Source organism: Dendropsophus ebraccatus, chromosome 15, assembly GCF_027789765.1.
Source record: "Dendropsophus ebraccatus isolate aDenEbr1 chromosome 15, aDenEbr1.pat, whole genome shotgun sequence".
In the NCBI taxonomy this organism is placed as follows: domain Eukaryota; kingdom Metazoa; phylum Chordata; class Amphibia; order Anura; family Hylidae; genus Dendropsophus; species Dendropsophus ebraccatus.
This window is the reverse complement of record NC_091468.1, coordinates 63,820,048-63,839,265: the sequence shown is the minus strand read 5'-3', so window position 1 is coordinate 63,839,265 and position 19,218 is coordinate 63,820,048. Positions and strand designations below refer to the sequence as shown.

General features: G+C 41.2%; 1 protein-coding gene across 2 annotated transcripts in view; it reads right to left on the bottom strand.

The window, feature by feature from the left end:
- ARID1B (AT-rich interaction domain 1B) overlaps positions 1-19,218 on the bottom strand; it is a 316,413-nt gene that overhangs the window by 231,722 nt on the left and 65,473 nt on the right. For both annotated transcript variants that reach the window (XM_069955438.1, XM_069955439.1), the window contains exon 3: positions 9,225-9,371. In XM_069955438.1, coding sequence (XP_069811539.1) covers positions 9,225-9,371 — 147 coding nt within the window. The remainder of the gene's footprint in view (positions 1-9,224; positions 9,372-19,218) is intronic.

Below are 19,218 nucleotides of genomic sequence, written 5' to 3'. Positions count from 1 at the left end.
AATGCGTACTTAAGCAGATTTACAGTTGTTATATATTCATTGAACACAAATTCAAGAAAAAAAGCCAATCTAAGGTCTGGGCTACCTGGTGACTAGTTCAGTCCATAAAGCAGAGTGGCATCCCCTTTGCATTACCAAGATCTGAGATGACGTCACATGACAGAACTAATCAAACAAATTTTTAATTGATTGTATTTTTATGGGCAGTCCACATTTTTTTTATTTTTCCCATGGCAGAAGGCTGGCGCATATACTTACAAGCGATCATCTATGCCCCGTTGCGTGGCTTCATTACGGTCCTACGGCGCCATTCAAATCTTGCAGGCGAACATGTGACCTCTTCGCGACTGGCCTGCAGCTAAGGAGGTCGGAAATCAGTGTCTCCAATGCATCTCTATGAGGGCGCTCTTATAGAGATGCATTGGAGACCCTGACTTCCGACCTTCAATAGCCTTGGAGAAAGAAGGGCTGTGACATCACTGCATGCAAAATTTAAATGGCGCCGCGACACTAGAATGAAGCCGTCCTGCGGGACACAGATCATCATTGGGAAGTATATACCTGCTGCCGGGGGAAGTAAAGAAAATTATGTGGACTGCTTCTTTAAGAGTTGCAGAGTTGAGTTGGAATTTTGAGCGGATTCTGTGCACATTTTGTCACGGAATCCACTCGAAATTCAGCGAAAACTGCTCAGTTTGTACGCACCCTAATTGTTCAGTGTAATTCCAAACCGTTCCTCCTTTTGCTGGCCTCAGATGATCGTAGTAACTATCATAACTAACGACTATCGTTCGGTGTAATATGGTAACGATTTCGGGTTAATGATAAACAAACAATCTTGTTTGCGTTATCGTTAATCGCTAATTGTTAAAGACCGCTACGTCTAATAGGAAGCTTAGTCTCTATATACATAAAATAGAGGGTTAGCTTTAGTCAAGCCTAATTTTTCTCCTTTTTTTTTTTTTTTTTAAGAATAAAGAATCCTGGGTTCCAAAACTATATAGAATCTTTAAATATTCACATTAAGTACATGTGTCGCCATCTCACGATTTAGAAGAATCAAAAAGAAAAAAAAAAGCCCATCTATAGCGGAAAAAATGTGTAAATGTCATACTTTTATTTCTTCGCATTAACACCTCCCAGAGCTTTTTATTTTCCGCAAAGCTGAATCTGTGTTGTTGAAATCACTTTAGCAAGCATTCATCATCTCAAATTATCATCTCAGGACGCAAAATACTATGGGATTAACACACGTCTGGTATTGGCCAGCATTCTGCTAAGTTAGTGGGACTCAAAGCTCTGAAGAGAAAAAATTCCTTTAATGGGTGACCAGAGGCTAAAGAAAACTATGTGCATTCAAAATGAACATTTTTTTTTTTTTTTTTTTTAAATAATACTTGAGAAAAAAAATAGCCCAAAGCATTTCTAACAAGTAAAAGGGAAAGCAATTGGAATATAGCAGCTGAAAGTAGTAAAGTGTAGAATGAAGGTCTGAGACACTTAGTCATAATTTATAAATACATTAGGGATTTGGGGATATCACAAGTAAAGAAACAAGTGCAGTAATGGAGCTTAAAACTTACAAAGTCTTTTTTTAAAAGATGATCGCAAAAGTTTTATGGTAAAAAAAAACCCAAAAACTAAGATCCTTTCATCCGATTGATTTATTTGGGGCAAGTAAAGACCTTCATGTACAAAAAGGGCAGGAAAAAAAGATTTATTTTTCTTCAACTTCAACAAACTGCTTAAAGGGGTTATCCAGCGCTACAAAAACATGGCCACTTTCTTCCAGAGACAGCCCCACTCTTGTCTCCAGCTTGGGCGGGGTTTTGCTGCTCAGTTCAATTGAAGTGAATGGAGCTTATTTGCAAACCGCACCAAGAGTGGTGCTGTCTCTGAAATAAAGTGGCCATGTTTTTGTAGCACTGGATAACCCCTTTAAACTCTACAATATAAGACTTGTTTTTTCTTCTTCCGTAAACTAGGTTCACAATGTGTTTTTGTGTATGTTTAACATGAACCTTTGATACTGTTGAAAAATAGGATACATTTTCCATTGGCTTGTATTATAAAGAATAAGGCTACTTTTACACGTTCTGTAGTATTGTCTATAATTGCCAATCACTTCGGCAAAAATTTAAAAGTGTAGTTAAAGGAATACTCCGAGCTGGGGTTATTTTTAGTGGATGGCCGGGGAAGGGGTGGATATAGAGGCCGCCGGTCACTTACCTCCCCGGTTCCAGCGTCGGGTCCTGGATCATGCCACCCTGTTCTTCCGTACGGCTGCCGCTTCCTAGTCTGGTCTAGTCTGACGTTTTAAAGCAGCTCAGCCATTCCGCGGCCAAGACGGGACTCCGCTACAACCGCTGAATGGCTGAGCTGCCTTGAGACGTCACGTCTCAAGCCGCAGTTCAGACTAGGAAGCGTCAGCGGGACGGTAGAACGGGGCGGCGCGATCCGGGACCCAGCACTGGAAACAGGGACATAAGTGACCGGCGGCCTCTATATGCGTCCCTTCCCCGGCCATACACTAGAAATAACCCCAGTCCGGAGTACCTCTTTAATTAAATTGAACTAACATTAACAGTAACACAAGTTGTAAAAACAGTAACTAGCTTTCCTCACCCCTGAAAAAGGGGATGGGTGTAAACTACTTTCCTCCCTTGTTCCAGTGCGGACACCCGCTATCCATCTGCTTATATTCGCGGCCTCCAGCCACTTCCTGGTCTGAGACGGGATTTGACGTCTCAGGCCTGCTCAGACATTTAGTTGCCAGGGCACAACACCGCTACTGAAACTGTGAAATGTACACAAAAACCACAGTGTGAACAAAGCGATTATATCGACTGTTACGGCTGATAATAGTTTCGGGTAATAGAAGACAGTGATCAGCCGGCAGCAGGCGGGGGAACAAGGAGCAAGCGAGCGCTGACCTGACAGGTCAGCGCTCGCTTGCTCTCTACATCGCCCCATGTAATAGGGGCTTTAGTTTGCACGCCCAATGGGGGAAGGAGAGATATAGCAGATCACCTTAACTCTTGCCACCCCTATCATTTGCTTAATGGGGCACAAACTTAATACTACAAACAGAAACATAGAGGAAGAGGGTAGAATTGGCAGTGTAGTGGTTTTTGCTTTGTTTTCAATAACAAAACAACAAAGACAGCACATCAGTGACAACAACAACTGACAGCACAGAAGCACATGTGATTTACAAGAGATCAATAGGAGATCACACGTGATTTAAAAAATAGAAAGAAATAACTAAATAAATAAATAAGGTAAGATTAACTGAAAAAAAAATGATATTTATATATATATATATATATATATATATATATATATATATATATATCTATGATAGAGTAAGGGAATGTGCACACTACAGAAATGCGAGAAAAAATACGTTGCGGATTCCACAGCTCGCAGACTCTGGCAGGCGTCTCCGCCCGTGTCACAGACTCCATTCTATACATGGGCGGATTCAGTCGTCCGTCCAAAGAATGAACAGCTTCATTCTTTGGACGGACGACTGAATCCGCCCATGCATAGAATGGAGTCTGTGACACGGTGGAGATCTGTTAGTATTAAACATGAAAAAAAAAAAAAAAAAAAAAAACGGACTGCAAAAACAGTGTGAACCCAGCCCTAGGCTTGGATGCCAACTTTATTTTTGTTTATTAACTTTATTGTTCCTCTAAACATATTAAAAAAGTCCACCACTTAAATAACCCCCTAAATGAGGGCAATTTTCTTGCTCCGTTGAACATCTTCTTATTATATATTAGTCCCTTCCTGACGAAAGTGTCAGCAATGATCTACTATCGGAGTATAATAATAGCAGAAAAGGCGCATCAGATTTGTATATTGCTCAACACACACAGTCATAACCCAAAGCAGAAGAACGTCACATGGGTCCTATACAATCCCTAACATCAGGTCTCATTAAAAGAAAAATGTGTTCTAAGAGTTTATGATCAGGAGGGAAAGGGAAAATCCATTTCGCTCTCGCTGGCAAGCTCCATGGGTCCACTAAAACCAAATCATTTCACCGGCCTACATTCCAATAGTTTTATTATCAAGTTAATTAATAGACTCCTGTGCTAATATCTAAATGCTAAGCAATTAATGGCACTGAACTAGAAATGGCCTTGTCTTTGCTCTTGCAGCAAAATCTTATCAAGTAAATGCAATTCTATCACTTCAGTGATTTAACACGAGCTTGGCGAGGTTAATATTCCCTGGCAAATGCAGAGTGTGGCGCTGTTTTAATTAACCTTCTGTGATTTAAATAGTAAGAAACACTGGAGAATCCTACCGAACACAATAATACAAAATGGACGCACACTGGGCCTCAAGGCCGTAGCAGTAGTCGGGGTTTTCTATCTTGACCCGATAATTAGTAAGGCCTTGCGGTTAGGAATTGGACGACTATTGTATCTGGTTTAAAGGAGAAGTCCAGCGAAAATTTTTATTATTGAATTGCCCCTAATAGTTATACAAATCACCAATAAACACTTATTATGGGAAATGCTTATAAAGTGCTTTTTTCCCTGCACTTACTTCTGCATCAAGGCTTCACTTCCTGAATAACATGGTGATGTCACTTCCTGGATAACATGGTGATGTCACTTCCTGGATAACATGGTGATGTCACGACCCGACTCCCAGAACTGTGTGGGCTGTGGCTGCTGGAGAGGATGATGGCAGGGGGATGCTTAGTGTCCCTCCAGTTCCCTGTGCCCCTCAGTGTCCCTCTACCATCATCCTCTCCAGCAGCCACAGCCTGCACAGCTCTGGGAGTCAGGTCGTGACATCACCATGTTTATCCAGGAAGTGACATCACCATGTTATCCAGGAAGTGAAGCCTTGATGCAGTAGTAAGTGCAGGGGAAAAAGCACTTTTGGGGGCCATTCAATAATAAAAATTTTCGCTGGACTTCTCCTTTAATAGTAACCATTTTTGTTCACTTAGGGTGGGTTCACAGGTACCGGAATCACAGCCCCCCTGTGCGCTCCCCAAGTAGGATATAGCCCCCCTGTGTGCTTCCCCAGTAGTATATAGCCCCCCCTGTGCGCTCCCCCAGTAGTATATAGCCCCCTGTGCACTCCCCAGTAATATATAGCCCCCCTGTGCACTTCCCAGTAGTATATAGATCATAGTTACTGTGGGGAGGGGAGCAGCGCAGCTCAGTATACAGGTATCCGGGCAGCTGGCCTCCGCGGTCCGCGTTCGGACCGCAGTCTGCCAGTTGAGGACCCCTGCTCTACACAAGTTCCATACAGTATAACATAGGACAGGGGAAAGATTTATGGACGTGAATCTGTATAGTCTGGAGGAAAGAAGAGAAAGAGGGGACATGATCGAAACTTTTATGTATGTTTCAGGACTAAATAAGGTTCGGAGAGAAAAGTTTTTGGAAAAAAAACCTGAATTGACAAACAAGAGGACAAAGTGAGAGGTTTTATGGAGAAAAGATCAGAAGCAACGTGAGAAAATATTACTTTACTGAAAGAGTATTAGATGCTTGGAACAAACTTCCAGCAGATGGGGTAGGTAAATCTACAGTAACTGAATGTAAACCTGCCTGGTATATACATATATCTATCCTAAGGTAATAAGGTAATAGGGCAGACTAGATGATCCAGTGGTCTTTTTCTGCCGACAATCTTCTATGTTTTTATGCTGAATTTTTATCATCTATTTTTGAAGACTTGTTTCCCAATTTTATACTTACAATTAACACATTTCTGCCACTTAGGTCTAAGAATAGCCAGTACGCATAAATTAACAGTTTTAGCTTAGGATTCCTACATTAGTATCCAACCAGGGAAGAATCTGCATAGTTTTTTATTTTTTATTTTAATCTAGTGCTTTACTATGGTGGGAAATTGTTGGGGACACAGAAGTTAAAGGGGTGTACCGTTACAAAAATTATTTTCAAATCAACTGGTCAGCAAGTTATCCAAATTTGTAATTTACTTCTATTAAAGAAAATCTCAATCTTTCAAGTACATATCAGCTGCAGGAAGTGGTGTATTCTTTCCAGTCTGACACAGTGCTCTCTGCTGCCACCTCTGTCCATGTCAGGAACTGTCCAGAGCAGGAGAGGTTTTCTATGGGGATTTGCTGCTGCTCTGGACAGTTCCTGACATGGACAGAGGTGGCAGCAGAGAGCACTGTGTCAGACTGGAAAGAATACACTACTTCCTGCAGGACATACAGCAGCTGATAAGTACTTGAAGGGTTAAGCTTTTTTTTTAATAGAAGTAAATTACAAATCTATATAACTTTCTGACACCAGTTTAAAATTTTTTTTCTTTTTCACCAGAGGACCTCTCTTAATACTGGCTCTGATAAAGATTACTATGAAGTAGCTGGATCAAAAATGATATTCTACTATTTATTTATTTTTTTACATAATACTGTGGAGTAAATTGGTTCCATATAAGCAAAAACCTTGTATACCACGCTTATTAAAGGAGATGACAGATCATCATTTAAGTTCTGATTACCAATTTCAGTCATTTTTAGAATACACTTACTAAAGAATAAAACCATTTTTCCCCCTTAATTTCAGAAGGAAGACGCACGGAGAACGGGCTGAATGTTCCACTTACAGCAGACTAGAAGCAAAATGAACAAGAGCTGACAGATGCTACCTCATGTTGTCACAGAGAACTCAGACACCCTGACACCGAATATTAACTCTGATTGAACTTCCTAAAAACTGATCCGTTTGCTGTAGTGAGTCTTTCAACCTCTCAACCCTATAGCAGCCGACAGAAAGGACTCTAAATATGAGGAAATACCCATATTTGAATGCTTAATCATGTCGCAAACTATTCTCAAACACACCCAGGACATATATACATGATGAATATCAAGAACAGTAAGTCTATATATCAGGGTTTTTTTTAAAAAAATTCCCCCCCCCCTAAATTTTTCCAATTGGACACTCGACGCATAGCCATCACCTTATCTCAGGCAGGAAATGTAATAGTGGAAGGATAAGAGGGGAGGAGGACATTCATAGCTGTTAAATGTGCACAGCTCAGCCTCTCCTACTAATTACACAATAACCTCTGCACAGGCCATAGAGCATGCCTAGAAAATTCTCCCATATGGAGTCAGTCTACTGTTTCCTAACGTGTTTCTTTGAAAATAAGACCTACCCTATAAATAAGGCCTAGCTTCATTTTGCAGGCTTTTTGGAGTATGTGTGAAATATGAGCCCTAGTTATCCATTGGCCAGAGGAAGCCAGTCAGTGTGAAACGGCCGTAGTCTAGTGGAACGCCCCTGTTGTTCTATGCTGCATGTAAGATGTTTTTTTCGGTGTCGTGCAATGCACGAATAAATATTTATACCAGATTGGTGAGTGCCGTTCATCTATTCTACTATCTGCATCAATGTGAATTAAGCCCTAGTTATAGTCAGCTATAGTTAGCTGAGCCAATCAACCAATCAGGGCCAGACTTGTTATGCTCCGCCCCCACCTGCTCAACACAAGCTGCAGAGGAGGCAGGAGGGGTAAGAAGATGCACAGTAGGTGACACTGAATATGGGGGGATGGAGAGTATGTGGGCCAACTATGGGGGAGGGAGGTATAAAGTTTGAGGACTACCTGCAGAGGGGGATGTATACAGTATGGGGAAACAACTAGAAAGAGGGCTGGGAGGTATATAGTAAGGAGATTGCCTGCAAAGGGGGGATGTATACAGTATGGTTACTATCTGCAGAGGGGGATGTATACAGTATGAGGGAACAACTACAGAGGGGGAAAAGAGGTATATAGTATGGGGTGGAACAACTATGGGGGGGAGTATACAGTATGGGGACTACGTACAAAGGGAGATGTATACAGTATGGTGACTACGGGCAAAGGGGGGGGTATATACAGTATGGTGGAACAACTACAGAGGGGGGAGGCAGGTATACAATATAGGGAGCTTTACTGCAGAGGGTAGAGGGAGGTATACAGTATGTGGGCCTTACTGCAGAGGGGGATGTATACAGTATGGGGGAAGAACTACAGAGGAAAGAAGGAGCTATGGATAGTGTATAAGACTTCACAAAACCATCTGTCCCTGTCTCTCATCGGTATCTTACAGGTAAATTAAAGTTTATAGGTTTAGTAGTTTGTAACTATATTGGACCATATTCAGACACTATATTCAGAGTCAATTACTCCTATTCTGAATGGTCCCAGATATAAGCGGTATAACTCAAGAGTCCTGGCCCAGTTATATTCAACCTATTTAATAATGACTGAGGATGGAATTACCATCAATGTTTCTGCAGAGGACACCAAGCTTTGTTCTACAGTACGGTCTATGGTAGATGTGCTTAAGTTACAAGCGGACTTGGACACCCCGAGTGTTTGGGCATCTGAGAATTTTTAGCAGAGTTCCCTTCATCCGTGAAGACTTTCAAGGAAAATGTACAAATGTAATTATAGCTTTACTGTTGAATCTTGGTAAAAAAAAAAAAAAAAGCTTGGATTTAAAAGACTGCATCTCAGGGCAAACAACCGGGCACTGTTCAGCGGCATGCATCATATTCTACAACAGAAAATCTCTGCTATGTAGCAAGTGGAATGGCAATCTGAATGAAGGGTTAAGAGGACAGAGAAGTCAGTAAATCAATATGGGGCATCACAATGTAGTAAGGATAACTGTAAGAAGTTTACTTGCTATGTAAAATAATATTTGGGACTATTTCCAGTCCCATCATTTCCATTGTTTCACACTTAGGAAATTTGTAAAACTTAAAGGGAAACTATCAGCTAATATCCCCCTATTACACATAGGATGCGGAGGATGAAGTCAAGTTTCTTACCTTCATCCTCGGCACTGTTTCCATGCTATTAGCAAGTTTATGTTTATGCTAATTAGGTGTTTGAGTGCACTGGGGGCGGGGCTACCACACCCAGTGCAACAGTCCAGCCAACTGTGGCCGCCACACTCAGCTGATAGGGGGACGGATTGGTGAACTGGGGGTGATAGTCCCGCCTCCAGTGCACCAAAAGACCTAATTAGCATAAACATTAACCACCTAATAGCACAAAAACAGCACCAAGGATTAAAGAAAGAAAATGCCCTTCATCCTTAGCACCCCCTGCACTATAGGGATAGATTAGCATGTTAGATTCTTGTAACCTGCTGATAGTTTCCCTTTAACATAGCAATCGGGGTAAAGAAAGGCAGCTGTTGTTGTACTTACCTGCTGGGACTGGTAGCGCTGTGGATTCTGCGACATATACTGACCCTGGGACTGCGGATATGGAGACTGTGACTGCTGGTTGTAATATGGCTGTTGGCCTTGTTGGCAGTAGCCACTTACACCTTGCTGACCGTACTGAGGCGGCATCTGTTAGAAGAGCCAAGCAAAGTACACATGAGTCATGTTGCATGGAGTCAAACCATTAAGACTCATTCAGACTAGAGCAGAACAGAAGATGACATTGCATTCTGTTGGTACTTTATAGGTTGTCATTGTTTTCGTAACACATTACTCTGAACGAGCTACTGAAATATGACGCTCAACTGAAATGGAGAACGGTGCTCGATAAAGCTTTAAAGTACTCGGATCCCTAACACTCTGCCATCTAGTCCATTTCAAAAGAGAACATTTACAATATTTTTGGAACATATCCTTGTTTTGTATCAATAGTTCGTAGAATAGGTTGACGTTTTGTAACATGCTTTTTAGATTCACAAAAAAAAAACACACACAATACAACAAAAATTACTTTAGATTCACAAAAAACAAAAAAAAAATAACTTTTTAGATTGGCGCAGAACTCAGCTAATAAAATACACTTAAATCACAAGAGTGCAAATACACATAAATACTACACATTTACTATTATTATAACATCCAGCTCTTTTCCAGTTTTAAAGTGAGCATATATAATTGGGTCGATGTCGTATGGGTGACTAGAGAGTATGGATCAATGGTTGATTGACAACCGCGGAAATGGAATATTCAAACTGAGCAGCATTCAAGCTTTTAACCAATTAGTACAAATAAAAATTCCTCTAAGGACTCATAACAGTGGCAGAATGTTAAAAAGTACACTTCCAAAAATATCCTTTGTAGTATTAAAACCCTCCATAAATATGTAACAATACTTGTGAGGTATAAAAAGGCATTTATTCTCTTTTGGGTATGGCCTCGGATGAATAATTGTGTTCTCGACATCACTGGGGAAAGCCCAGAGCATAAAGCACTAAAATTTAATTAACACAACATGTTTCTATGCAGCCATGCAAACCGAGAACGACCAATGTGAGCGATTAGATCAGATTTAAACATAGGGGGAAAACAAGTAAAACGAGACAGATCAAATTATTGCCATGTTGTTGTTTTTTTTGTTTGTTATAACGTTATTAGGTGCACAATCACAAGGAGATACAAATAAAATAAAAGTAAAAAAAACTATGCGTTATAGGGTTTTTTGGATAAATCGCAATGCCTATATGCTCACTATACGTGCCCCAACTACTATAGAACAAATCTAGGAAACAGGTTGGTCAGGGTCCACCAACAACAAAGGGATGTCCGACTCAACAGTAGAACACCAGGTAACGAACTAGTGTAGCTAACAAATCAAATAACATATTATTGGAGGTTTAACTCCAAAAATGATCTTTCAACCAGACAAAAATAGCAAAATAGACTTTTTGTTGTACAAAATAACGTGTTTTGACAGGGGCGGATTAACTTTATCATAAGCCCCGGGCTGTTCACCAAGCCTGGGCCCCCCCACCCCACTGTAACTATGGTAGCACTAGGCTGGCGTTCATAGTACAGGATAGATAATGTCATGATGTCCTGATGTGTGCAAAATTGCCATAAAAAATAGATTTTTTGCAAATCATGGCAGAAGTGTAGCCAGGAGACAGTACACCATTGAAAGTATAAGTCTTTTTGGGTGGTCATGGGCCCCCCAGGAGCTCAGGGCCCCGGACTGCCGCCCAAAACGCCCTTATTATAATCCACTACTGTGTTTTGAGGACCAATCTCAAGGCCATGTTCTTTCTATTGGAAGATAAGACTGATTCACCATAACTGTAAAGTCCGCCGTTATTGCCTAGTTCTTTGTCTGGTTGCAAGATCCTTTTGGGAGGGCTTCCTTTGGTTATATTTTTTTACCATTTTGTTTTCAATCATTTGAATTCACAAGGAGGATAAAAGTATAGAACGGAATGTTTTCTCCCCTCGTCTACATATTAAAGGAGAAATCCAGCCAACATTTTTTTTCTTTAATAATTGCTGCAGACGGGGTGGAGGGAAATTAAAGAAGAAGCTTGTGTGTCCCGGTGCCCCCGCAGCGCTACTCTACCACTTTGGGACTAGCCCCCCCCCCCACCCCGACCTCCTGGATGTAACGACCCAGCTGATGGATCGCTTGCTGCGATAACTGACCGAATGAGCAGGCAAATGCATCAGCTGGGCCTGATATCTTCTCCTGAATCATGACAACACAGAAACCCAGGAAAAAAAATCAGTTCTGATGGCAGTCATTGAGTCTTTGGTGCGGCGCTTTAGGGGCACAAGGACTTTTATTATGATGTTACCCCTGTCCCTGTCTACAGACACTTCTTATGTCTGGAGTTCCCTTTAGGCTATGTTCACACTACGTAAAACTACGTCCGTAGTTCTCGCCGCAGAACTACGGCCGTAGTTTTGCAGAGTTGAACATAGCCTTATGTGCAATGGGAGCCTGGCCGGAGCGTACACACATCGTATATGCTCCGGCCGGGATCCCATGCGGCGCCGGAAAAGACTGACATGTCAGTTTTCTGCGTCCGCAATTCAGTGAATTCCGGCCGCAGAAAGACCTGTCAGTTCACACAGTGAAGCAAGCGGCTCTGGCCGCTTGCTTCACTGTGGGCTATGGGAAGCTCTGATGTGGGCGCGCGCTGATGCGCCCGCATCAAAGCTCTGCGGCCGGCCGCGATAATCAGGGCACAGACCGGCCGTTCCGTGTCCCGGCCAGGGGCACGGAACGTCCGGTCTGTTACGACGTGTGAACATAGCCTTAAAGTGACTGTACCACCAGGCCTAGGCAGAAGCACTGGAGGCGGGCAGACCCACCCTTAGTGGGAGGAAACCCTAGCCCCTCTATGATAGGGTTACATTGATTCTAATGGAGCCACGTCATGGAGGGGCTGGGGTTTCTTCCCACTAAGGGTGGGTCGGCCCGCCTCCAGTGCTTCAGTCTGGGCCTGGTAGTACAGTCACTTTAAGGAAAAGTCCAGGGGTAAGGGACCTTTCACATAACCACTACAAATGAGTGAACCAGGTTCGGGTTGGAGTCCATCCGAACCTGAACTTTCGGCATTTGATTAGCTGGGCCGCTGAACTAGGATAAAGCTCTAAGGTCTGGAAAACATGGATACAGCCAATGACTATATCCATGTTTTCTACATAGCCTTAGGGCTTTGTCCAACTTCAGCAGCCACCGCTAATCAAATGCCGAACGTTCGGGCTCGGATGGACTCCAGCATGCTCCAGGTTCGCTCATCTCTAATAACCACTTTGTGGCAGAGTATGGCCGCAAACTACCAAGATCAGCACTTGCTTGCAGTGCCTTTACAAGGCATGATTAATTGAATGGCCGGGCCACAGGAACGACCACTGTATTGTTCATGCACCCATTTGAATACACTATTGGCCGTACATCCCCTGTTGGGAGAGGGAGATGTGTGGTCTATATCGATGATTTTTACGGTCGCGCAAAAGACCAAACCAGCTAACGAGTGGTCGTTAACTTGCTTATTGCCTGGTCGCTGGACTGTTTACATGGGCCGATTATAGGTCAAATGAGAATTCCTAGCTACAGATCTTCAGCATTTTAATACCGGTGGCTGGATTCCGCACTGGGGAGTCCTGGTGCATACAGTCATAGGCCATAGGCTATATCCATGCTTTCCAGGACAACCTAGGGCTGCATCCAATTTCTTCACGATGGATTTAGAAAGTTCCAAAAGACCGCCACTTGCGGTTGCTTAGCAACAAATCTATATTTACTTTAAATGTATATTTTAAACCTATTTTCTTTCATTTCCAATCTGCTATATAAATAAACATTCTCAAAAAGATTTTTTTTAAAAATCTACCCAAAAATATTTTTTTTTTCTTTCCAGTGCTTCAATCCACGCTAACCATTTCAACATGTCGACATTTACGAAATCCTAATAACTTTCATATTTATGCAGCAATTTGAGTGTGTGTGTGTTTCCCATAGATTATTAGGTTTTAATGAATGTCTGTTGCCATTAAAGCCACAGACATTTTTATATGCAAGAACACCCATATGCTTGAGAAACACACTTCATTCATTGCCTTGTGCCCATATGTTTGGTTTTGATATATCACATTTCAGTAGCAACTCTGCGGTATTATTTTAGGCAGTTAGGATAACACTTAAACCAGTGTTAAATAGACTGTAATACTCTGACAGAACATTAAACATATTTTCATTAATGCCTGAATATGTTGTTTTTGTGCTCATTTTGTTGGCTTTACTTGAGTGACAAATGATTTTTTTAGCAAAGAGAAAAATAAAAAGGCAAATGGAGACAATAAACAAATTAAGCCCTCTTTATTCCGAAGTGTTTTTTTTTGTTTTTTTTTACTACTGTACATTCTTATTCATATCGTATTAAAGTGGAACAAAGTAATGTTTCCTAGAATTGAGTTAGATCCCAAAAAAAAAAAAAAATGACAGCAATGATATCTCAATAATCTTAGGAGAAAAAAAACCTTAGTAGTGCTGAATGGACGTGTTGTTGTTGTCCAGGTTCAACAACTTCTCCAAAACTAAAACACTCTGCATGTTGCTGCCTACTGTTTTTGAAACGCTTGATATTTTTTTTTTGTCCCAACATAGATGGCCTTTATTCTGGTTGCAATAATGTAGAAAAAGATGGCACTCACCAACTGGGTGTAATCATCTGGCTTTATTGAACATCTGAGGATCGAGGGAGCAAAGAGTTGGGTGACTCTTTGCTCCCTCGATCCTCAGATGTTCAATTAAGCCGGATGATTACACCCAGTCAGTAAGTGCCATCTTTTTCTACTTTATGGCATCATTTGGACATCTCTACTCACGATTGAGCACCACTTGGATACTTGTTGATGTTGGCGACTGGAGCTCCAGTCGGGTATGGGAATAGGCGGTGCCATCTACTTGCGGTCTATATGTGTTTGACTTTATCCTGGCTGCATTTGTGGGTCTGTGTGAAGAGTCAATTATAACAACTGATAAGTTGTGTTGAACGGACTTGAACGGCAACTTTTCCGAAACCCAAACCCTCGGGAATGGATTCTGGCGTCTGGAGAAGTTTGATGCCCCTCTAAGGAGTCCTGAAAAACAAGGATACAGCCATGTTTTCCTGGCAGCCCTAGGATGGCATCCAACTTCTCCAGATGCAAGGAATCAGATATAGAGTGTTTGGGTTTGGTTTCCTCAAGTTCGTTCAGCACGACTTATCAGTGGTTATAACTGAACCTCTTCACACAGACCCACAAATGCAGCCAGAATAAAATGAAACACAAATAGACCGCAAGTAGATGGCACCGCCTAGTCCCATATATGACTGGAGCTCCAGTCGACCAACATCAACAAGTACTCAAGTGGTGCTCAATTGTGAGTAGAGATGTCCCACAAATGCACAGACCCACAAATGCAACTGTGTTGGGGCGGAAAAAAAAAAGATAAATGTTGGATTTCCTAATACATTAAAGGAGAACTATTCCAGCGAATAAAAAAAAAAGAAAGAAATAATAATACAATGCCGGCAGGGTGTGGGGAATAATAAAAATGTATACTTACCGATCCCTTTGCCCTTGGACCCCTCCTCTGACATCCTCTTGTAATGTCACAACCGGGCTGATGGATACACCACTCAGCCAGTCAGTCACTGGGGTGGGACACCGATGCAGTCACTGATTGGATGAGCTGGTACTTTCCCGGGGTCGTGATGTATGAGAAAACCGGTAAAAAATTATATCCAGCGGGGTCCAGGAGCCTGTTAAATCAGTGCTGCTTGGGCATGGGGACTGGTAAGTATACATTCCCTATTATGTTCCCCCCATCCCCAGCCCGCATTGTATTTTTGTTTTTTCCGGAGTTCTCCTTTAATGTGGCCAAAAAAGTGTATTCCAACCTGCCGCTTTACCAGCTGTTCTGAATGTCTATACAAAAACAATAGAAATCCAAAAAGAGCAGATGCTAGTAAGATTGGATTTCGCTAGTACAGTCACAAAGGATCCCCTTAGTGGGCTACACCCTAAAACAATAATGTGCCCATATAATCCTGCAAAAAACAATGCTTACCTACATGTCTATTAGTCTTTTATATCTAAACCCATGTCACCAAGGGTATACTGTATGACCAAGGGTAATCCAAATGCATTGTAGCAGCAAGGAACATGGAACTTTCTCCACTTTTGGACAGAAATGTGATGTTACATTATCAATGAACAAAAAAAAAAAAAAAAAAACAACTAACAACTAGACCTACACCTTCATTTGATTCAATAAATGAACTGGCTTCCCAAGAAAAGGCCTTATGCATGGGTGGGATCCCAATCATTCCCCGGATAATGATGAGCATTATAATGTTCCATCTACGACAAAGGAAACTAATTAGTTAGGTAGCATAATCTAAAAGGTGAAGTGAATGGAGCAGAGGTTAAACCTAAAACAGATAACGGCAGATATGAGGTCTTATGTTTGGACGGTTCCACAATGGGACGTCACTATGGTTTCTCATCTGCTCTACCTTTGTGCTGTTCCATTGAACCCTGAATTGCATCAAAAACTGCCCAAATGAATAGGTAATGTAATTAGTAACAAAACGGAACAGCAGATGCCGGCAGAATTCTCAGCTTCAATCAGCCCTAAAGTGGTCATTAACTTACCCCCCCCCCCCCCCCCCCCCCCCCCCCCCCCCCCCCCCTTAGCATGTGTTCACACTGGGCTTTTTTGAGTTTGTCATGTTTTTCACACCTTTCATTTTTATAAATGCATGTATTTTTAAACTGCAGTCATCTCCCACGTTTTAGGCTTTAGAACTATAAGGGTTTTTTCCCACGTCGCACTTTGATCGGTGTCATGGAGTAAGTGAGCCAAATGTTCAGCTGCTTTATTTTTCCATTGTCCGTTTTCCACTCAGATTTCGGCTAATAATAAATGCTTACTTTATATTCATCATTAGTAATAACATGGTAAGATCAGGCTTTAAATTGTCCATTTAGGTAAATATTTACAATAATATATGTTTGATCAACAGTGAACGGTCCTAGGCAGAGGCTATGGGTATGTTCACATTGAGGAATAGGCAAGGAATTTTAAGCGGAATCCGTGCTTAGTTTTATGCATATTCCTGCATTGCTTGAAATACCGCCCGTAAAATATGTACAGAGCAATGTCCCATTGGTAGAGATGAGCAAACCCAAGATGAGCAAAAGTCGATCCGAACCCAAACTTTCGGCATTTGATTAGCGGTGGCTGCTGAAGTTGGATAAAGCCCTAAGGCTATGTGGAAAACATGGATATAGTCATTGGCTGTATCCATGTTTTCCAGACAACCTTAGAGCTTTATCCAACTTCAGCAGCCCCAGCTAATCAAATGCCGATCGTTTGGGATCGACTCTGTTGTTCACACGGCGGAATTTATGAGCAGAATGTTTTGCGGTGGATCTGCTTTCTGCCTAAAGAAGGGACATCTCAATTCATTGGGTGGATTCCACTAGAGAAATCACATAGAAGTCATTGGGACTTTGAATTTTCGCTTTCCACTCACATTCCGTGCCTATTCCACCAGAGCTGAAGAAGGGGAAATTTCAAGCAGAAAACTTTCTTCTTGAATTCCTTGCCTATTCCTCAGTGTGAACATACTCTAAGGAAATCATATGATGTATGAAAAAAAAGAGGCATAGATGCTCATGACATGGTGCCAAATGACTGGTCAGACCACAATAGAAATACTGTTTGTTTGGGGGGGGGGGGGATTATTGCATTTTTGGAGTCGGGAAGGAATTATTCTCTGTGGTGTGGGGCAATTGGTCTCATGTAGTTTTTTTTGCCCTGTAGCTATACAATATTTTTTATTTAGAAGCTGGAGTTTCAGCAAACGCATTTTTAGCAACTCCAACTTCCCAGCTGTTGTCCTAATGCCAAAGTGAGGAGTAGAATTACATAGGAGATTCTACTCTCTCCAATGCAATTTTATAATTTTATGTAACAATTTCTTTCTATTTATGAACGTTAGAGAAATGGACATGACCACATAAAGTATACAACAGGTGATGATACAAGTTCCATATAACATAAGCATAAACCACATAAAATTTGTATAAGATAAAAGGTAAAAAGTTATTGCACGATAATAAAACAGACCTCGATGCAATTTTTATAAGATACTTTTTATCCAAACTGGGGGAAAAAATTAAATATTAAGAATACTAACAAAATAATTATAACAATAAATAATGATAATAACTAGTATTATATTAATGTGCCTATTTTTAAAAGTTTTAAAGCTTTTAAAACCACATGCAGATGCTGGTTATACTAAATGCTTGCATATTTTATGCATTTCTTTAATTGATTTGGCTGTTGATATCATGAGTTTTTATATGTTACTGAAAAAAAGACTTAAAACACGACCAATGTCTGGGTGCCGTTTGGGGTTCAGATTTTTTTTTTTTTTTTTAAAGTCAAGGCTAGAAGTGGATCCAGCAAGAAGAAGTCGTCCTTCATGTTTCCTATTTTTCTTGAACCCAATTCTAGCATTAAATTAAATCAAAAGCTGCCCCCCCCCCAAAAAAAAATAAAAAATTGCATATGTCCTCCCAGCCTTCAAGAATCACCTACAACCTTGTTAAAGTTGCTTTTCTAATGATCTATCCAACGCTGTCACGCCGCCTCCCAAGTCTCGAGAAATCTCGCCATCAGAATTATTTCTTTTCACTCCTTTCTTCCTAACAAGCCATTTAATTCCGTCAATTCCCCCCACTTCTACATCAAGCTTACTTTAGTCTCATGTATGAAAATGGTAAATTATCTATGAAACTGTGCCATCTTTTCACTATTGAAGAAAGTGATAAATTGAATGGCTTTGACCTCACTAGAAAGAAAGGGCAGGCATGGTAAAAGCATTTTAACACGGTGCGCGTGTGTTTTGTCCCCTCTTTCAGCACTGCAGAGCCGAGGAGAAATTACTGGTTTGCAGCGCTCACTTCTTTCCTCTTTCAGGGTCTGGAACTCATTTACCTCTTGCTGCAGGTCATTCCATTAAAGCTAATTTTTGTTATACATTCCGCACTGTGGCGCTCGCAGTGACAGTTAAAGGTGTCCTCATTTGCTATCAGCACAGTGTACAGAGTTAATGCAGGAGTGTATAATTGTAGACTTGGGCTGGAGGCCCCAATTACACACTTTTTCTTGCAGTTTAAGGTGTCATAGAGGGCACAGTGTACTTGACATGAAAGCGGCAAATACATAATAAATATAGCAGAAAGCAAGAAAAAGAAATAGGTAGGCTTCTGGTAAAACGGGTAAAAATAAAAAAGGCAAGGGTATATACAGTACATATACATGACTCACTAAATAAACTGCTTGAAGTAATCTAGCTGTAATATTCAATAGTATTGGGATCATATTGGAATAATAATAATAATAATAATAATAATAATAATAATAATACTTGTAAAGCACCAACTAATTCCGCTTTACATTTTTGGTCCCTGTCCCCATTAGGGTTTACAATCTGTGTGGGAGATTTATCAAACATGGTGTAAAGTGAAACTGGCTCAGTTGCCCCTAGCAACCAATCAGATTCCACCTTTTATTTTCCAAAGAGTCTGTGAGGAATGAAAGGTGGAATCTGATTGGTTGCCGGGGGCAACTGAGCCAGTTTCACTTTACACCATGTTTGTAAAATTTCCCCCTGTATGTTTTGGAAGGAAGCCGGAGTACCCCAAGCAAACACAGAGAGAACAAACTCTTGAGATGTTTGTTGTCCTTGGTGGGATTTGAACCCAGGACCCCAGCACTGGCAGCTATACAGCTATTTTGGTCATAGAGGTATTTCCAGCTCCTAAAACTACGCCTTATTCCCTCTATCTGTTGTTCCCATAGTCAATACATGGAATATGTGCTGACCAGACCATGTTTTGAAGACGGTGGTGGGACACT